Source organism: Cynara cardunculus, assembly GCF_001531365.2.
Source record: "Cynara cardunculus var. scolymus isolate 2C chromosome LG 12, CcrdV1, whole genome shotgun sequence".
NCBI lineage: Eukaryota > Viridiplantae > Streptophyta > Magnoliopsida > Asterales > Asteraceae > Cynara > Cynara cardunculus.
The window spans coordinates 32,677,904-32,698,938 of NC_037539.1; the positions used below are offsets into that span (position 1 = coordinate 32,677,904).

General features: G+C 32.0%; 1 protein-coding gene across 1 annotated transcript; it reads right to left on the reverse strand.

Moving 5' to 3' along the window:
• Window positions 1-2,222: 2,222 nt before the first annotated feature.
• Window positions 2,223-6,473, reverse strand: LOC112522622 (aspartic proteinase oryzasin-1-like). The gene is made up of 13 exons (XM_025131870.1): window positions 6,099-6,473; window positions 5,946-6,006; window positions 5,342-5,436; window positions 5,134-5,246; window positions 4,580-4,748; window positions 4,445-4,484; window positions 4,297-4,361; window positions 3,859-3,972; window positions 3,369-3,424; window positions 3,130-3,283; window positions 2,838-2,957; window positions 2,540-2,628; window positions 2,223-2,427 (listed from the first exon to the last, which is right to left on the reverse strand). Exons 1-13 carry the CDS (start codon window positions 6,471-6,473, stop codon window positions 2,343-2,345), a joined length of 1,536 nt encoding a protein of 511 aa, XP_024987638.1. The 3' UTR covers window positions 2,223-2,342.
• Between the last annotated feature and the right edge of the window lie 14,562 nt (window positions 6,474-21,035).

Consider the following 21,035-nt stretch of genomic DNA (forward strand, 5'->3'; position numbering starts at 1 on the left):
TTTACAAATTGAGTGGTTTTTATTTGAACCCACCCCTATATAGATATATATATATATATATACTCCTATATATATATATAGAGAGAGAGAGAGAGAGAGAGAGAGAAAGAGAGAGAGAGAGATAGAGAGAGCGTTTGGTTCAAATGTTAACCAAGATTATTGTGTTAACTTTGTTAACCAAGCTTAACCAATGAAAATCAATATTTTCTTTAGGTTCACATATATCTCATATGTTAATGACAAGGGTAATTAAGTAATTTTACCATTTTATGTAACTTCCATATCATTAATTGGGAGTTACAAAATCTAAAAATCCCATAATTAATGATGATTTAATATTGATCTTGTTTTTCAATTTGTGATTGTTTTTGAAGTTTGATTTATCTATCTATAATGTTATTGAATTTGTGATTGTTAAAGGATTTTCGATAGTAGCAGTAGCATTTTTGGTTTCAGGACGAATATTTTTGGTTTCGACAACCCTTCCCATGATGAGGCATCTCTTTGGGAGCAGAGTGTCGGAGGACGGAGGAAATGCCGCATCTTTGGTTTCGGGACCACCCAAGATCCCTCTTATGCTATGATTGGTGGATGTAGCAGTAGCATCGGGTCATCATACGAATCAAGAGTAGATGTATGTTAGTTATATTGTTATAAACTTTCTCGTTATTAAAATTGCGAACAAATTACTGATTTTGTCGAATATTGAATATTTACAGGTAATAGAGTTGAAAGAGAAGTTGGCAAGAGTAGAGGAGGAACTGGAGACTAAACGGAAGAATATGACAGATTTGGAGGCCAGACAAGCTGCCTCGTCAGCCGAACAAGCCAGACAAGCTGTTGTCTTAGCCGAACAGGCCGCCTTATTAGAGCATTTTGTTACGTTTATGCGGTAGTCAGGATATGTTTCCCCCCTCCCGCACCTCCCGGTAGTTAGATTGTACGAATTTGAAGATTAAATTGTATGAATTGGATATTTTAAATTGTATGAATTAGATATTTTAAATCGTATGAATCGGTTAGTTTTAATTTGTTCACAGTTTTGGTTGTTATATTTTGGGCAGGTTTTGTATAAATAAATACAGGAGTTATATAGTTTAAAAAAAAATTATTTTTCGATTAATACAAATTAGAGAGGGAAAATCCATCGCTGAAAGTCCCTGAAAGTTCCCTCGTTGATCTGTCACTGAAAGTTCCCTCACTGATCCGTCGTTGAAAGTTCCCTCGCTGATCCGTCGCTGAAACCATTCCCTCGTTGATCCGTCGCTGAAACCATTCCCTCGTTGATCCGTCTCTGAAACCATTCCCTCGTTGATCAGTCGCTGAAAGTATCTCACGCAAATCCGACGCTGATTTCCTTCGCTGATATCATTACCTACGAGTATTTGACCAACGGAGTATCAGCGACAGATGACCTTTTTAGTGACGAATTTACTCTTGCATTTTTGTAGTGTTATAATGGGAGGAAAGAAAGAGCAAGAGATTGGACATTTTTTTGTTGGTTGAAGCAAACAACAAGGAGTGACTTTGGTGGATTGAGTGAAAACATCAACAAAAGAAGAAAGCATGTAGATGTTTTTTTAAATTTTTTTTTCTTAATTAATTTAGATATCCAACTCGTTATGCGAATCGATTAATCTCAGGATGACCACCGGGTAGCACAGAGCCACCGTATTTGAACCTCTGTATTCCTGCTTGGATTTGAACCTGAGACTTTTTACCTTTGTTTCCTTCGACATTTACATGATGGGTTTTTATGTTCCATACAGTGTATCATTTGCTCCTTCAATATGCAAGAATGTATTTTTTTTTAGCCTTAGATAACACCATGCATAAAAACTTGGTTTAGGTGGATAATTATTGGTTCTTATGGATTTAATCCATGAACTTGTCATATTTTGTTTAGGTGGTCACATATCATTATCATGATAATTTGCATTCATAAAGTTTAGAAATTTTAATATTCTTACGGTGTATAAATGTATTTTTGTATACGACAATGTTTGTAAATTGAATTATTATCATTTTCAAAAAAGCCAGATTTTACGACGGATTGCCGATGAAAAACCCGTCAATAATCTGTTTGTATTTTGAACTTTTTATTAAAAAGTTCATAATGTCCGATGGAAACATCTCGAACGACAAGATCTCGAACGATAAGACCTCGAACGATAAGACACATCACGGGTATGTTTGATTCTCCAACAAGATCTCGAACAACATATTTATGAGAGATCTTTTTAAGCACACCAAATTACTGGTATATATTAATTACTGTTTCACCTTGTTTACACAACATAAACAAAGAAGGTAGGTTCTTAGGAACTATTAACGCCTTCAGTTTATGCAGCTTCTGCAAATCCGACTCTAAGGTTGCCATAATCGAATATAGTGTGGTAACGACGCATAAACACATCACCCAGTATCCTGCATTAAAGCAAATATGAGTTTGTCAAGTACTATGATTGAATTCTAAAATGGAAAAGTAGATTTCTCGGGTCAGATGTGCCCGACCCATCATCGTGTAAGGCGCACATACCAGAGTGGGCCACGGGGAGGAGGAACGTCCAAAGCAATGAAACCACTGATGCACTGCGTAGATTCACCCTCGCCAAGCTTAAGTATGTACTGTAAATATAAAAAGCCGTCAAGAAAGAAAACAATCGTTTTATATTATTTCATGTTCTATGTACCAAACGCACCCTAAAAAGATGCCTTCTTTAGTCTTTTAACGTGGGTATTTAAGAAATTTGACTAATAGTCAAACAATCGCATAAAAATGTTCTCGTATCAAATTTCCTAATTTGAACGGTAACGAATTTAGGTAAAAGAAATACCTCCTCAGGCGAAAGTTTAAATTCCTTGTCACCAATGGTAAACGAAATAGTAGGCATAGAAGGAATTTTCGCACAGTCAACCGTCGACTCATCCAACGGGCTCGGCACCACATTACATAGCTGCAAATTTAGAGTTGTCATATTAAAATAAAAAATTCACGTAGAGGTCAGGTTTGCATACATATTACCCACCTCTATGTGAGATAGAATGGACTCATTTAGTTTGGTATCTGAATATCAACAAACTATGTGCCAAATAATGTTATAATAAATAACGAGAAAGGAGACTCACGTCAATGCCCAATTTTAAAATGCTATCACGTGTGCTGTTCTCACTGATCTGTTTGTTCATCCATTTTACGAACAACTCGCAAGCATCGCACATCGGGGTCTCCAATCCAGATGATACATCATTGCTTATATCTACAACACTCCTAATGCCAGCACTGCACATAATTATATGTAAACTTATAGTGAAAAACTGTCATCATGCAGAAATTGGGCAATCAAAAAGAACATGATAACACTTGCATATTTCCAGCGGTACAGATTCCAACACTGGCACATAGCTTCTTTGGATCAGCAACCTGTTTCGAAATAAAATAACACTCATATTGAAGTAAAAATGTAAAAGTTTAGCCGATGTGTGACATGACCCTTCCGATAAAACTTAGACGGCAAATGATGTCCCTAAGTATTGAGTCCAAGATGTCCTAGAAATATATGAGGCTAGAACTTGGCTCTAACACCATGTAAGATATGTGAAACCAAATTAGATTATTGTCCACAAGATCTCTTGATGAGAAAAAGGGTAGTCCAAGTTTAGCCCTATTGGCTCTCACACAATGTTAAATATGTATCTTATCAGAGTACAAACCAAAAGAGATCTTGAGGAGAGAAGGTGGTTCCAACATATATTTTAGTAAAAATGTCCTAATCTAGCTAATGTGGGACTATAACGGTAAGAAAACAAAACATCAAATAAAATTTTCAATGTTAGAATAAAGTGTTGTTTACTTACCATTGATTTAACCATATCAAACATTTGGTTCCCGAAATGGTTAACCAAATTCTTGCATTCCTGAGTAAGAACTCCTGCAGCCCTGATGGCAGAATTTATTTGGGTGATCACATCCTGAAAGCCGACGTCGAGCACAAAAGGAGTAGAACACACTTAAGAACTCGAAAATCCAAAGGTAATATAATCAAACCCTACTTCCAATCAATTAAAAAACCAAATTAATCGATTTTAAACAACATTATAATCAAAACCAAATGAAAACACAAGGTCCTCTTTAGTACAACAAAATATCAAGAAATGGAACCAAAGGGTCATATTGGCCCCGGTGGTACCAGCAACGTACCAGAAGGCCAAGGGTTCAAGAGGCTACATGAGTATTTGTTGTATGTAAATATTATACCCTCCAGAAAAGATATCAAGAAATGGAATGATACAAACCGTTGGACCTGCTATCAATGAAGTTCCCGAATCCGCAATTGCTGAACATCCACCCTTACAAAACCCTGAAAGAAAATTAAGAGAAAAAGCACTTCATGCAAGATTCAAGATCCAAAGAACAGTTGATTATAACGTCGTTATTGCCTACCAGTTGGCTTCCCACCAATATATACGTCGCCCATGTCAAACTAACAAAGAATACAAAAAGAATTAGATTACATACATATATATAAATCCGTAGTTGTATGTTTTAGAACAAGCATTAGAGACTAGATAAAGGAACCTGCCAATAACCCTTTTGTGTGACAGGAACATAAGTATGTGTGCCCTTGTGATKCTTTGGATCAACACCACCAAAGACGATCTCACCCCCTTCACCTTCCTCACTTCTTCGGTTCAACCAAAATGAAAACACACGCTCCTTAACTAGATGTTGATTGACCATGTTGTCCCTATACAATTATATGTAAAATGTTGGTAGGTTAGACAATAAACTATGTCTAGATGATCCCTTGACCATCTATACAAATCTAAGTGAGAAAGAAAGAATGTTGTTTCCACAAGTGATACCATCTTACAAATGGCCACTGCTCCAGCGGTACTGATGGAGCAAAACCTCTATAGAGGTGAATGGTTCAAGTCTCAACAAAGGTAAGGAGTGTGAGATTTTTTTTGTTACTTCAACAAAAAGTGGTGCCATCTTTACAATGAAATATGTATTTACTGCATTTTCCTCCATTCTTATGGATACAATCTTCATTTGAAGTAAATGGGACCCACAGATGACCGAAATGTTAGCTAAAGCAAAATGGACTATATATGGTTTGCAAAATATACCATACTGGGACAGCATTTCCAACTGAGATTTCCTTGAAACCAAGCCCAAGGATACCATCGAACTTCCCCGCCAAAAATGTCACACCAGGCTCTCTTGTTGCCTCAATGAACTCCTATTTAGATCATAGATTCTCAAACAGATGTCAAATTCAACCTTTTTATATATCAAATTCGATTGCGAAAAAAGTGACAAAGTTATCAACTTCACCTGATCCACAATAACTAGATCACCCACCACGATGTTGTCTTCACTAAAGAATCCAGTTATTGATCCACTACCGTATTGGATAGCAGCAGGTTTCCCTACAAGAATGACGACCAATATTTGCAAAAAAAGTCATTCATTACCAAAAGATAGCAATCTTAAATGAGAAATGGCAAATACATGAACAAAATTGGAAGATCCGACTCCATGATTAAACAGACTCGTTAAGAATACACTCTGCTCAAGTCATTTTGTACATAGACAGGACAAAATAGGGGCGAGTGAGGGAAGCATGTAGAAGGTTTTAGGGTTTTTAATTTGCCATGAGTTGTTTAATAATTTTACAATATTGTCTCATGTCCCTTATTTTTGTTTTACCTATTTTGGTACATCGGACTTGACATGACAAGTCTTTGAATCGTCATATCTCATCCTCAGTCTAACATCGTCCCAAACATGGAAAAAGTAATTGTACTGTCATGTCATGTTCTTTCAGCTTAAGCCTACAAATGCACCCGTAACATTTTCTCAATCAAATGTTACGAACATCCACGACACAAAGTAAGTCAACAATAATAAGAAAAGGGGATAATACTAATTCACTAACCATTGGCTTTGAAGGTGCTCGACTCAGATGACCTGTATTTTGAGTGGAAAAAGCAAGATACCTGCAAGGGTAGCATTATCATAACTCATTACATTTCATTCGGACTCATAGATGTTTCCTTTTATAGCATATATCTAGGTATTTCAAGCTTACCGAAAATAAGCATTTTGATGATGGGACCCACAAGTTAGAACTACCAGTGTCAAATATCACTGTGAACTTCTGAGGCGGGGTGCCAATGCCAATCTCACCATAGTATTGAGCATCCATATAGTTCTTCAGTGATACGATATCAGGCTCTTGGGCATCACCAAGATTTTGCACACTTTGTTTATACTTCCTAATAGACGCCTTTAAAGAATCTCCATCTTTCAGACCGAGGTCCGAAGAAACAAGATTTGTTTCACCAAATCTCACTTTTTTTAGGTGGATCCTAACAAGCCCATCATTTGATGTGGAAAAGGCCGGAGTACATAAAAGGGTTGACAAAAACAGGAATATTGATACGGTTTCCAATTTACTTTCCATGTTCACCTACAAGTCAATCCACCATTAAAAAGCTAATTAGCCATATGTTAACAATGCTATAGTTTGGATCTTATCTTTTCCCATAGGAATAGTTATGATTGAGATCTTATTCATCTTGAGTTAGAGTGTTGTAGATAGGATCTATTTTGGTTTTTATAATCGTGGATGTTTAGGCTAGCTTATGTGCATCTCAACAAATCCAACATGGCCTAAACTTAACAGCTAGACAAACCTCAATGGCCTCTGCGGACTTGAACCGATGAATGGTGGAGAGCAAAGTTAAGGTCTTACCGGTTAAGCTACCCCAACGACTTGATTTAGAGTGATGGAGATAGAATCTATATTTTGAATCAACATTACTACCATTGGGATCTATTGAAGACTAAAAACATTGTCTATTTGGGTTAAATTACTTTACCAATTCATGAAACACAACATAATCAATGATCATCAAAAACTATATATTAAGTCAACATTTGAGTATTAATCATGTTAACAAAAAGAAAAAATCATATAAAACCTTTAATACAAAGACTAACTTTTACATAAGTTTCTCAACATTAAATAAAAACTCATATCAATTTTAGGATTGTAGAACTATTCTTGGCTTCTTAACTCATCTTTTGACATCTATTTACAACCCAATGTGGAGGGTATTGCATTTTCTAATAAAAATAATCATTTAAACTAAAAGAACACCAAGAACACACACAAACTACATCAATTTCTCATATCAAAACAACTACGAAGTCGAAATTTTCTGATCAAATAAGAAGGGACAAAGAGAACAAGAAATTGATAGTTTTGTGCGTTCGTAAGCATTGCAAGCATCAAAACGATGAAGAAACATCAAAGTTTTCAAACGAGTGCTAAAATCAACAAACATCATAAAGAAATAGATTACAATGATCCCACAAAAACCTGTAAACAAATTAACAATTTCTTGTTGTTCATAGGGAATTTAACTCAAACAGATTGCATGCAACCTCAACAACCACTAACATTTCCTGGGAGAAACCAAAAATGTCGATCAAATCTAAAGATGAACTAATCTTGAAAGCTAAATACCATAAAGGACTTGGGATTCTCACCGGTTTCTTGTTCTTTAGGAAATTTAAACTCAAATTGATTGCATGCCACCAAAGAACCCGTTAACTTTTGATGGAGAAAACATACAACATTAAAAATAGAATCAAAAAGGTAAATAGATATATACTTGAAAACCGCAAGGAATTTAGAGTTCATACCATTCAGCTGATGATCGACTCCAAAGTTACAAATTCACACAAAAAATATGTATACATATATAACGCACCTGGACTTCCAATTATAGACGTTGATCAATAGATTACATGTTCTCGTCCGCCTGCGGTAGATATATGCGTGTCACTCTCACAATATGTGATTTTCTGTTGTTTGCCAAAAACAAACCTTACACTTCAAAAATTAACAAAATTGACCCCTTCTTTTTTATCTACATTCTAGTTGGATTTTTTTTTTGTTTGTTTCCGTCATTGAACATGGTACCAGTCGTTAGTATATACCATAGTTTAAGCAATAGGTTACATTCTAAACCAAACAAACCGATATTTTTATGGATGGATCTACCAAGACACTAGCGGTAGCCTATGGTGCCACTGAAATTGTCCGTCATAGTCTAACAGTTTATTCTACACTTAATGTTATTACTGCTGAGATTCGTTTTGTGTCATCATCGAGTATCGTTGCTAGAAAATTAAGAGTCTACATTCGCGTTTTGGTGTTCAAATTTGAGTTATCATATGGTGAAATACAAAAGCATTATAATTAGTTTTATAATAAATACTTTATTCTATTTTAAATTTATGTTACGTCAATTATATTGCAGACTTGCGTTTAAATTTATAGATTCTTCTTTGAGTATAGGTATTTCCATTCGAAGATAGGATAAGAAAATGATAGAATATAAGCATACGTTACTTATTTCTCAAGAAATGTAGAAGTTGTTTTAGTGAAGATCTCAAAATGTAAAAAGAATTGGAAGAATGGCTCAATTGTTCAAGTGTGTATTATTGAAGGTTAAAATGACAACTCATATAAACTTAAAGGGTATAAAGAGAAACTTTTGAAACAAACCTGACAAAAGAAACGTCACAGAAAACGACACCGGATGCCATGCAACTTTATAACCCTATTTAAAGAATTTATTTTAGATCAATAATAAAAAATTAAAAGAAGCTTATATTAATTATTTATACTATATTATAAAATTTTTAAAAAATTATTTTTTATGTATGAAATATTGTATATTGATTGTATTACTTAAAATTCAAGATTACAAATAATTATGCATAAGTATAACTTATTAAGGCTTCACATTTGAATTCATGTAACTAACTATAGATAAACATAACCAAATAGATAATAAACATCTTATTTTAAAATATAAAAAATCTAAAATATAATTAGGATAATTATCGAGTTCTAATAAAATAATTAATTATTATATTTATAAGAAAATTATATTATTAAACAAAATATAAATTTCGTTACTGAACCTAAATTAAATTATAATAAAAATTGAATTAAAAATTACACAAAAAATAGAAATTTTAAATAGTTAATTTAATACTAATATCGATATATTTTTGTCAAATTTTTATGATATCTTTACATTTATATTTTATTCAAAAATAAAAACATCATCTTTTTTTTTAAATTACATAAAATCATACTATAACATCGACTGAGATAAAAAAATAAAATAAAATATTAAAATAAAGATGTATCATACTATATTACATAAATACCCTTCTAATTCAAAAAGTACAAATTATAAGTGTTGCATGACAATGGAAAATTTACACATATAATTAATTCATTAAAGTGATTTTATCTTTTTGTTACTTTAGAAGCCTTTTCTTTTTATAACCAAAGTTTACGCATAATCCTTTTTTTATGTAAAGTTTATTTTCAACATAAAAAAAAGGATTTAATAATATATTTTTGTGCAGAAAATTTGATTTTATGATAAAAGGATTCTAATTTACTGAAAAAACATTTACACTCTACACACTTATAATTAATTATTTATTTTATTTTATATTTATTACTTTTTCATTTTACACATTTATTATATTAACATGTATAATCATATGTTAACTAAAATACATAATTTCTTTTTGTAAGTTACACCATTATAATCGTCTCGTCAATATATTCAAAACGAGACAAATATTGAATATTTTTTATTTTATCTTATATTATTAAATGTTATAAATACTTATGAATTATTTTTAAAATTTACATTCTATACTCCTAATATTTATAGATTAAATAAAGAATGATAAGGGTAGAAAGTGTAAGTATTAAAAATAATTTGTATGTATTTATGGTTAAAATAAAAAAAATATTCAATATTACATTCATTTTGAACGTATTGATGAGATAATTATAATGGTCTAATTTACAAAAAAAACCCGTCTTTTTTATGTATTTTAATTAATATACAATTACTCATGTAAATATAATAAATATGTAAAATAAAAAATAAAAAATAAGAAGATATAAAATAATATTAAATAAAGTTTAAATTTTTTTACATGAGAGCTTATGTAAAAAATATGGAATTTTGCTTGAAAAATGCTTCTTAATTATTTTTTTAACAAAACAAACTTTACGCAAAAGAAACTTTAATTGTAAAACTTATTTGTAAACTTTGGTTATTTGAAAATTTTGGTTTCTAAAAGGCTAAAAAATAATTCTGTAATTTAAATGTATTTATCAGTTATTTATTAGTAGGTTTATAGAGTTCAAAAATAATAATTGAGTATTTTGTCATGTTAGTACAGTTTAAATGATTATCTTATGTTTGAACGTAGGTATCAGTTGCTTATTTGTAAGTTTTATAGACTTCAAAAAGTTTTGGAAGGTTTAATACATACAACAGTTATGTATAAAATTATAATGTAAGAGATTATACATTAATAAGCAGTACATAATTCGTAGTTAGGTGTTACTAAAACTTTTAACCAAATATTCGTATAATATAGTAAAGATAATAACGCGTCAACAAATCAAGGCATGTTGTTCACTAGTCACGCAACACTTACCATTGTTTTATCTTAAAACTTAAAAGGGTCTACTTTCCCTTTTCGCTTTTCTTTTGGTCTCTTTTTGGTTACGTGACTTTTACGTATAAAGAACTATTACTTAACCAACAAGCTACAAATAATAAACACATAAATCTTGTTTACTACCAAATTTAAAGCTAGACGTAAGTAAAAAAAAACTTGGGTGCATGTCGAAATCGTGGGCGATGAGTTGGAACAAACTGAATCGAACATAATTACATAAAAAAAAGAACTTGCTTTTTAGGAAGCTTTCGTATGATCTTTTTAAAAGAGTTTCATGTAAAAAGATTAATGGAATGATTTACTTATACAGTTATATTAGCATGTTCAAGTTTATCATAACTACTTATTTCACAAGGGTAAAACTAATCCAACTTCGTATTAATAATGTATTATAATATTTAGATACAACAAATACTTAGTACACACACTATTCATCTTTGGTGAGATTTGAACCATTGATCTCCTTAAAAACAGGTCTATACTGGAAACTAAGTACAACTGAGCAAATGACTCTTTGGTTTCAAGATCTATCTTTTGGAGACGCCTAATAACATGTTTACTTGTATGATAACCTTTGTTGTTTGTAACATACATGATGATGCTGATTTTCGTTATTAATCTATGTTATTTTGAAGTGACATCAGATAAAACAACTATGAAGAGTTTTAAGTCATTAAACACTTTCTTCGTTTCCATTCATTTGGCCCATCTTGATTGAATGTTATGTCCAAACGATTAACTACAAAATAAGGACAAGTACGTTACACGAAAATCTTGTGACAATGTTGTAACTGAGATTTTGATGTTGTTTAGTTACGTCCTGAGTTTAATTGTTTATATTCATATTTTTGAACTTTGGTCGCATTTTTAATCATTCAAGTTGAACTTTTTAATTCCAAGAGTGCACGTATGAAAAATTAATTACAAATTGTTACTGCATTAAGAGTTATTCTTTGTTGAAAGTTTTTTTATTATACTGCCGTTTACCAAACGTTTATCTGGGTAAGCGCTTATCAAGTCACTTTACTTTACCGGATGAATATGACAAAGACTAAAAATCTTACCCGATAAGAGCGAAGGCAAGAATCGAGTCTTACCCGGTAAGTGAGGACGATGACTCTTACCATGGTTAGCGCTTACCGGGATAAATTGTTGCATAGGATGCGTTTTAGTAAATAAAATCTTATCCGGTAAATAAACGATAGTGTTAAATTTTACCGATAACTGCTTACCGAGTAAGTATTTAGATAAACGGCCCCTAAGAAATATAATAAGAAAACTTTAACATATCTCGTCATTTATATTTAAATGTGTAAGATTTTAGATGACCATAACTTTTTTTGTTCAAAATAAATTTCTAAATTTTCTTTTTTAACAAGAAGGTGTATTAATTTGCATCTCGATTTACAATAAAATTTACGTATTTTTCATTGCACGGGTACATAATTAATATTCATGTATATATATATATATATATATATATATATAAATATAAAGGAGAGATCAAATGTAAATCTCCTTATTTATACAAACCTTATAAACCATTCTTATCTGTCGATTTCATTGTTTAATTTAATGAAATTGTTTAATTTGATTTAATCGTTTCATATAATTCTTTTTTGATAAAATTGTTTCATATATTTTTGTTTTTAAGTAATAATGAAGTTGTTTCATATATTTCTCATTTTGATAAAAATTGTTTTCTAAAGTTAATATAATGAATATGATAATGTCTATGTAACACCTCATTACACATTTGCATATAACTTAGGTATTTCATGTTTATGTAACACCTCATTACACATTTGCATATAACTTAGGTATTTCATATAACATGAAATATAATAATTACATACTGGTCCCAAATTGTACAAATTGATACATTCAAAAGTAGCTACAAATTTTCGTTTACACCAAATACATGACTTGTATATAACATATTCACAAGTACATGCACATGTATTCAGCTTCTCAAAATCCACAGATGTAAAACAATAATAATTCTCCTTCACATCTTCCCATTTTCCTTACTCTCTACATGTGCCTGATTTGTAATGCACATTTTTAAACACAAAATAAGGGTTAGACCACAAAGTCTAGTGAATAATCTCTTTTGAATGCTATTACAAGGTGAAAATCACCAAAACATTACTTAAAAGCCCTAATTTATTGCATTGAACAATATAATAAACAATTTGTCGCATCAAACTCACAATACACCAACTTGTCGCATCACACTGATGTGATAACACATTTTTGTCGTATCTTACACATGCGACAACCCCCTTGTCGCATCTCAAGGATGTGATAGTCATTTTTCTCGCATCTCATTGATGCAATAACCCAACCTTGTCGCATCTCAAGGATGTGACAACCACCACTTGTCGCACCATATAGATGTGATAAATACCACTTGTCGCACGATATAGATGTGATAAATATAACTTCTCGCGCTACACTGGTGTGATAAACTCATCATGTTGCATCACAAGAATGCGATAAAATAACACTTCACTTCCAATCCCAATTTCATTGCATCATACATATGCGATAAAAATCAATCCCATCACTCAGAAAGATGCAATAACTATAACCCATGATCAAATGATCATCATTTCTAGAAATTGATTATACCACCCTTATTACAAAAATATACCCAACTCCTAATTATGTCACCCTTATTACCAAATAATACTCATCTCCTAATTATGTCACCCTTATTACTAAATAATACCTAGCTCCTGATTATGCCACCCTTATTTCAATCAGTTGACAATAACAAATCAAAACTCAAAATTATGCTAATAGATTGCATATAATCATCAAATACTCAAGTATGAAACCTTACGATTTCTTCACCAAAAAACAAATCAAATGATGTTTTATAAATAAAACTCACCTTGACTCACAAAGAGATGAAGACTTTTAACAACAACAATTATCAGTCAATAATCATATATCAACTTCTCTTTTCTTTCTTTTGTTCTTCGAACCCAGGGAACCAAAGAAAATGAATTTACCAAAAAAAAAAAAAAAATCTTACCTCATACTCATCAAAACCCATAAAGCAACACAAATATCTTCACATAATTTATTTTTCTTATAAGAGGTGATGGTGGTTAATGTTTTTAAAACAATTTATCAAAACACACTTCTCAACATTCAAAGTAATTTAAAATAACCCCAAAACTTTTATAACCAATAAACCTAGTTATCATATTATATTCTCTTTAAAAGAATTTCGTCCCGGATTTCAATTAATCAAACAACTGGAGATACTTCTTTCTCATTTCCGACTCTAGTTCCTAGGTAGCCTCTTGCCCCTTATGAAATCACCACTATACTTTCACCAGACTAATTTGTGACACCACAAACTCCACATTTGCATATAACATATATTTCATATAAAAGAAATATAGATTACACCATATTGGTCCTACTAGTATAGAGTTTCTATATGTACAAAATTTATATATGAAAAATTCCAAAAGAAAACTCTGAACTAACATATGTATGTCTACATATATTATCACAAAAATAGATTGATCTTCAAAATAGTAGATTAAGCATATAAGAAAAATAATCAGATTTTTCCCTTCCCCTTAACATCCCGAGACCCTGCTGGTCCTGCAATGCATATTTAAAACACAAAAAAATTAGAGATAGACTGGAAGGTCTAGTGAGATAACCCTTTTGTTGGAATTACAGGGTGAAGATCACCAAGATTTATGTAAAATCAACTTTTCATATAAACAAAATTATGATATCTGAAATTTATATCACGTATAAAATATAGAGGTGTAAAACTCCTCTGGTTCTACTGGTCAGAACTCCTTGAGTTCTTAAAAACCAGTGCCCTTCTGGTTCTAAAGACCAGAGCTCCTCTGTCTCTAAGAAACAGAACTTTTATTAAACAACTCTTCCAGTTAGAGCCTCTGCTCTGACCAACCAGAGCTTCTATACTTAAACTCTTAAAATGACCAAGTCTTTTATTTAATCAGAGACCCTCTTAACGTTTAGAGTCTTTGATCTAGATAGACCAGAATAGAAATTTAAGAAAATGACTTATTAAAAATATAACCAGAGCTTGTAATATTCGGGTTGTGTTAATCAGTTAATTAGATAATTGATTTCGGGTTATTCTGATTAACAACTTCTGAATTCCATTGATTATGGAAGAAAAGTGAATATTTGGTTTATTAATATTTATTCAAAAGAATGGAGAAGGGGGGGGGGGAGTCGGCTTATGTTATGCATTGCCATATCTCTTTTACAACTTACCATATATAGTAAGTTTGGTGAAGGTAAAAAGGGTTGGCTCACTATTGACATTCTCCATATATTATCTTTCCTTCATCGGCATAAAAAGAGATCAAACTTCAACAAGGATTCTTGTTTAAGGTGAGTGTTTTAATGCCTTGAAGTATCAATTGTTGGTATAACAATTTTAATTGCTTTTGGAATTGACTTATTATGATTCATATATATATTGTGCGGTTTTACCTAAACCGGACAAATGGTGTCCGGGGTTCTACCTAAACCGGACAAGGGGTGTCCGGATTTGCTATAAACCGCCCAAGAGGCAACCAAATTCTCTTTAAACCACTCGAGTATCAACCGGATTTCCCTTAAACCGGCCAAGGGATGTCCGGATATGTCTAAATCGCTCAAGATTAATTGTCCGAATTACCCTCTTTAATTCTAAGTGATTGTCCGGATTTGGTATCCGGACAATGATGACCGGACTTCAAATTCGGTTAAAGTTGTTTGAATTTCACTATCAGTTTTGGTTTAAAATTGAGAACCGCGAGAGAGATGAAATGGCGGTGTAACCGCGAGAGTGATGAAATGGCGGTGTAACCGCGAGAGTGATGAAATGGCGGTGTAACCGCCAGAGGAAAAGATAATATAACAATTATAGATAAAATGTTTATATCTGTATAGGTTTGATTCTAAACTGTTAGTTTGGAATGTAAGTTATTTGCATGAGAATTATACACTTACTAGACCTTTTGGGTTTAATGCTCAGTTGTTGTACTAACCTGTTTTGCAGGTCATCACACATCACAAGATAAAGGCAAGAGAAAAGTTTGAACGACGATGTTTAGATGCACATAAATGTATTAAACAAAGTTTTTGTTAGTCCATGTTTTGTAAACAATATTACCTTTTGTTTTATGAATGTGATTATGTGGATTATTTATATGTGGTAATTGTGGGTTGTTACAGAACTCCTCTGGTTTTCTGTTTATTTGTAAAAAAGTATTAAAAAGGTTAAGACTTAAAATAAAGTATAATAGGATAAGTGTTACAAGAATTATATAAAATAAATCTCTCGGACTGTTAGCAAATGGAGATTAATGCAAGTATACACTTATCAATCCACTATCGTCTTTTACAAGTAATAAAGTGGTAAAAATACTGAATATCGTTCATGGGGAAAATAAATAAAAGTTCTGTAGATCCCATTTTAATCAATCTTCAAGAAAGCTCCAATTCATCAATGACAGATCTGTATAATTCTTGTAAGAACACAATGATAGTTGAGAGAGAAAGTCATATCCTCTAATCTTGGTCAAACCTTTTATTTACGTAATGATATTACAATTGAGAATCCTACTCAAAATACAAGGAATTAACCCTTTATATAGGGTCAAACATATAGACAAAGTCAAAGTCAAACTATTTAGAGAAAAGTCAAAAACGATGACTTTTATACAATTATAGACAAAATTAACTTTCAAGATGAATACAATTTAACACTGAATTGCAGTCTTAACATTATCCCCCTTTGTATTCAGACTTGAAAGAATTTGCGCGATTTGAGTCTCGTTTGAACTTTGTTGCTTTAAGCACTCTATGTCTTTTTCAAAACAATCTTCAACTGAAATCTTCTGGCTATTGTTTGTTGAGAAAGATTTTCTAACATTCTCCTCCTTGAATGTAGAACCACGATGATCTTCTCTTTTGACAATGTAGAACAAAAACAGTAACAATCTTAAGAATTAAACTTTAACAAACTTTCTCTTCAAAAGCAATCTTTATCAGCAAACTGTTGTAAAAACTTGATCTTCACATTCAACAACTCTCAGACATTGTAGCATCGGAATAATTTTCTGTAATCATCTCCAGTCGCACTCCTTTTGAGTCTTTTGCCGATCTTTGTTGTTACTCCCCCTTGATCTTTACAACAAATTCCCCTTGTAATGTTCGGAATTGATCATTTCATTCATTATTACATACTCCCCCTTATGATGAAATGAGAATCATTATATCATACACAAGAATGAATGAAATTTTTTGCGAAAGCCGTCAATTTATGAAATTGTAAATAGATCTTTTCAAATCTACTTGTTTCATCTTTTCAGATTAAGGGAATGAGAAGATAACAACCAATTTCAACATATGAAATTGTTTTCAATCTTATAAAAAGATTGGTCTGTGAGTATAACAGATATACTCAGTACAACGGATGTACTGTATATATGAGACTTTATGAGGCTCATCTCACMAGGTCTTCCATTCAATCATCGATAGCTTAATAATAGCATATCTATGAATGTTTTGGCAAAATAACATATACAATGCAAAATTTGTGTAGGGTAGAAAGATAAAGCAACGTATGCTTTTGTTTAGGCTCAAAAAGATAAAATCGTGTGGACTACACAAATTTATCAGACTCAATTAGTGATCAAAAAGACTTGAAGGGGGGACATATATCCTTCTGATTCAATATCAACTTTCTCCGAATGAGAAATTTATAGATTGTGAGCTGCGTGCCCCAAGTGTTATTGAAATACTTATCTGTTGAGAGATAAATGAGTAGCTAGTGGGGTTATGACAAGAATTGGCCCGGGCTTTGCCTTTTTCAATATTAGTCTGGAAAGAATTAAGAACTAATAGATAATGTGGTATGCCCGAAAATTTAAAGTTTGGAACAAGATCTTGTTTATTCTTTTGATCATGACACAACTCTCATCAATTCTTTTATCTCACAACTATTACCCCTCTCATTTTTATTTTAGTCTCAGCACACAAACCCTTTTCTATATAAAGCTCACTCAGATATGGTTGTCCTCATGGGGAGGTTTGTCAGTTCTGACATTCCATTGAGGTATTTCTGATAAGCACTCAGTCCCTCCTAAAATAGCATTATGCACAGTTGATCACAAACAGTTGATCAAAAATATTATTGCAGATAAACACAATGATCAGATAAAAATTGATCAAGAAATTTGTCTTTTAAGCACAATCAATAAAGAAATTATGCGACAATGATCAGATTATTCGGTATGTGAGAGAAATGAATGAAGATCTGTAAGAATGAGTTTACAGATTCTAATTAAAAAAAATGAAGTATATATCAATCAAGATAAAAAAAATCAGAAAACAACCTTCGATTACAAACGAGTGTATTATCACCGAAAATGATGTATATAAGAGACGTGATAATAACAGTTTGAAAAATAGCTGAAACATGTATTGGAGTTATGTACGATGATAAATTACGCAAGTAAAATTTCAGGAAATACCTATTCAGAAAATGTACTTGTTTTAAAAAAAATCACTTTTCAAAAACATTTATTTAAAATTTCTAGAGACTCCCCCTATAAAGTAGATTATAGTAATGTTTCAGTTAAGCTCAAAAATTAAAAAAAAATTAAGAAAACATTTTAAGCACGGGTCCTAAACTGAGTGTTTAGAAACCACACTCGGTAAAGCACGAGTCCTGAACTGAATTGTTCAGAAGCCTTTTGTTTGGAACAGATTACAACTCCCCCTGTATTAGTGCATCAAAGATATGATATTCTGATCAGCACAAACTTGACACACCTGCAAAATAAGGTCAAACAGATTTTGGTACCCAAATGAACTTGGGTCCTATTTTTGTTAGTATCGGGCTGGGGTATGTTGTAACTTCCAAACCATCTATTTCTAGTAGATGTTTTCTTTTTAGCACTATTAACAGGATGATTATATACATAATATGATCCATACCAGTTATTATAATCATACATGTTCTTACCTTTCCAATCCTTCTGATATCTGTTGTCCGTACTCCATCTATTATATGTCTTCTTGTTCACAAAAGCTGTTGTTTTGCATGTGGAGCACATGATTCTTCTCTTGCTAAGATGAATCAAATCAGTAGTAGATCTTACAAAACAAGAAAGATGATTAGTAACAACAGGGGTACGAGATGAAACAGATTCAGATTTACTAACCCAAATGCTTTTAACCTTAGAAGAATTATTGGGTGATCCGATAACATACCCTTGATAATACTGATTAGAGAAACGAGAATAGTTCTTAGAAACAGTTGATTTAGGGCTGCTTGAATAACTGTTCGATTTGGAACAGTCATAGAAGCTAGTTTTACACTGAAAAGGAGAACCAATTGAGCTTTGAGCACAAGAAAAGTCTTTGACTTTATGTAAAAGTTGGTCTCTTTCAACAGTAACTAAATCAAACTTATTTTTTAAGTTCAATTCTCATCTTCAATTCAGTTTCAAGGTCTGTCTTCAGATCAGACAACTTCTTTGTAGTATCCAGGAGTTTACTTTCTAACTCCTTCTTAAGCATTTCAAACTTCTTCTTCTGATTATAAACTCTCTTCTCTCTTCATATGAGCTGTTCTTTTCCTTCTCAGAAGTGATGCTAAACCACTTTTTCTTATCAGCAAGCTCTTTAGCAGTAGCTGTATTTTTCTTTATAGTATTTCTCTTCTCAAGAGCAAATTGCTTATTCTCTTCGTCTAAAGCCTTCTGCTTTAGAGCAATGCTATTAGATAATTTCTGAATTTGACTCTGACACTCTTCTGTGATGTCTTTCTTCTCTTTATCATTCTTGGCACGTTCCAAGATGATCAGCTGCTCAAAATCTGATATTTGCTTTAACAACATTTTTGCGTTTAGCTCGAGAGAGTTTATCTTATTCTCATAAGATAAGCGTTCAGCATCAAATCGTTTCTCGAAATCAATAAATATTTTCTTTTGTTTCTCCAATTCCTTTCTCTCTGCATTTAAAACCTTCTCAATTTCTAAACATTTATTCCTCTCAAAAGAGTCAACTTGCAGTTCAGATCTATGAAGTTTAGCTGTTAAGTCTTCGATCTGTTTCTTCAATCTAACTGTCTCTTGTGGATTAGAAACAATTTTCATCAGATCACTTAGCTTTTCTTGTAAAATTCTCTTCTCTTCTTTCTCTCTCTCTCTCTCATTATAGTCAGTAAGACGAATTCTCCATGATATRTTCTTGTTAAGCTCAGAATTTAGTTTATCGTATTTCTCTTTAAGCTCTTTATATTATCTCTCCAATGAAACTGCCATTTTTAGGAACAGATTGATTAAATGATCAATTGCTTTGAAATCTGATAAAAGAAATCAAATACAGTTAAGCTAAAAAACACAAACAGAAAAACACAAAAACTGATGAGAAATTAGAAAAACGACGAAAAACTGTCTAAAATCAGTAAAAACAGTAAAACTATTAAAAACAGTTAAAAACTGTTAAAAACAGTTAAAAACTGTTAAAAACAATCAAAACTAGTTAAAACTGATAAGAAACAGTTTATGCGACGAAAAATAGTTCAAAGATTCTCAAACAGTTTAAACACAGAACAAAACAGAAAAAAAATATTCAAAATTAAAATCTAAAGAAAATAAAACTCAAAAACCAAAACTAAAACAATTTAAACAAAAAAAAAAAATAAGCTCAAGATGAGTCAAGCTCAAATCAACTGTTCAAGACCAAATCAACAGTAACCTTTACAATGACAGAATAGACAAAATACAATACAATACAATACAATACAATCTACACTTTAGACACTGAACAATCAAAGAAGATAACAATCTGCTAACTGACAACTGCTTATGATATGCTTTCTCAGCAGATTTTTGTGCCACAGAGTCACAAATGATTCACTTGATGGTTCAACTTTTTGAAGAATGAGAAGCTGAAATCACTAAAGAAGCTACCTTAGCCTTGACCAAATTTGCCTGCCCAAAGAGCTTCCTGTAACTTGATCACTCCACAACAGGTTTACCGATCTTCAATCAATTTTCCTTGTGATGTAGACCCTTAGCAGAATGTTATTCCCTTTTCTTCCAACACCTGTTTTCTTCACTTTCTGTGATCCAGAACTACAATCACCTTCTTTAACTTCTTTTGCAACCTGTCCAAATTCCCCAAACAATTTTGGCTTTTCTTCTAGCTTAGAATCATCAACCTTTCTCAGAAATGAAGATGACTCCTCCTCAAAAACTGGGAACAGTCAAACCACCATAGAGTTTTTGGTGAGGATGGTCAAAATATTTAGTTCATAGGCACAATCTCAAACAGAAAGTTTGCCTTATGTGTATAATACACCTAGCTATGGATATGCACAATCTCCATATAACCCATACAATCCTTACATTCCTGGTGCCATGATAGGAGCTGATGG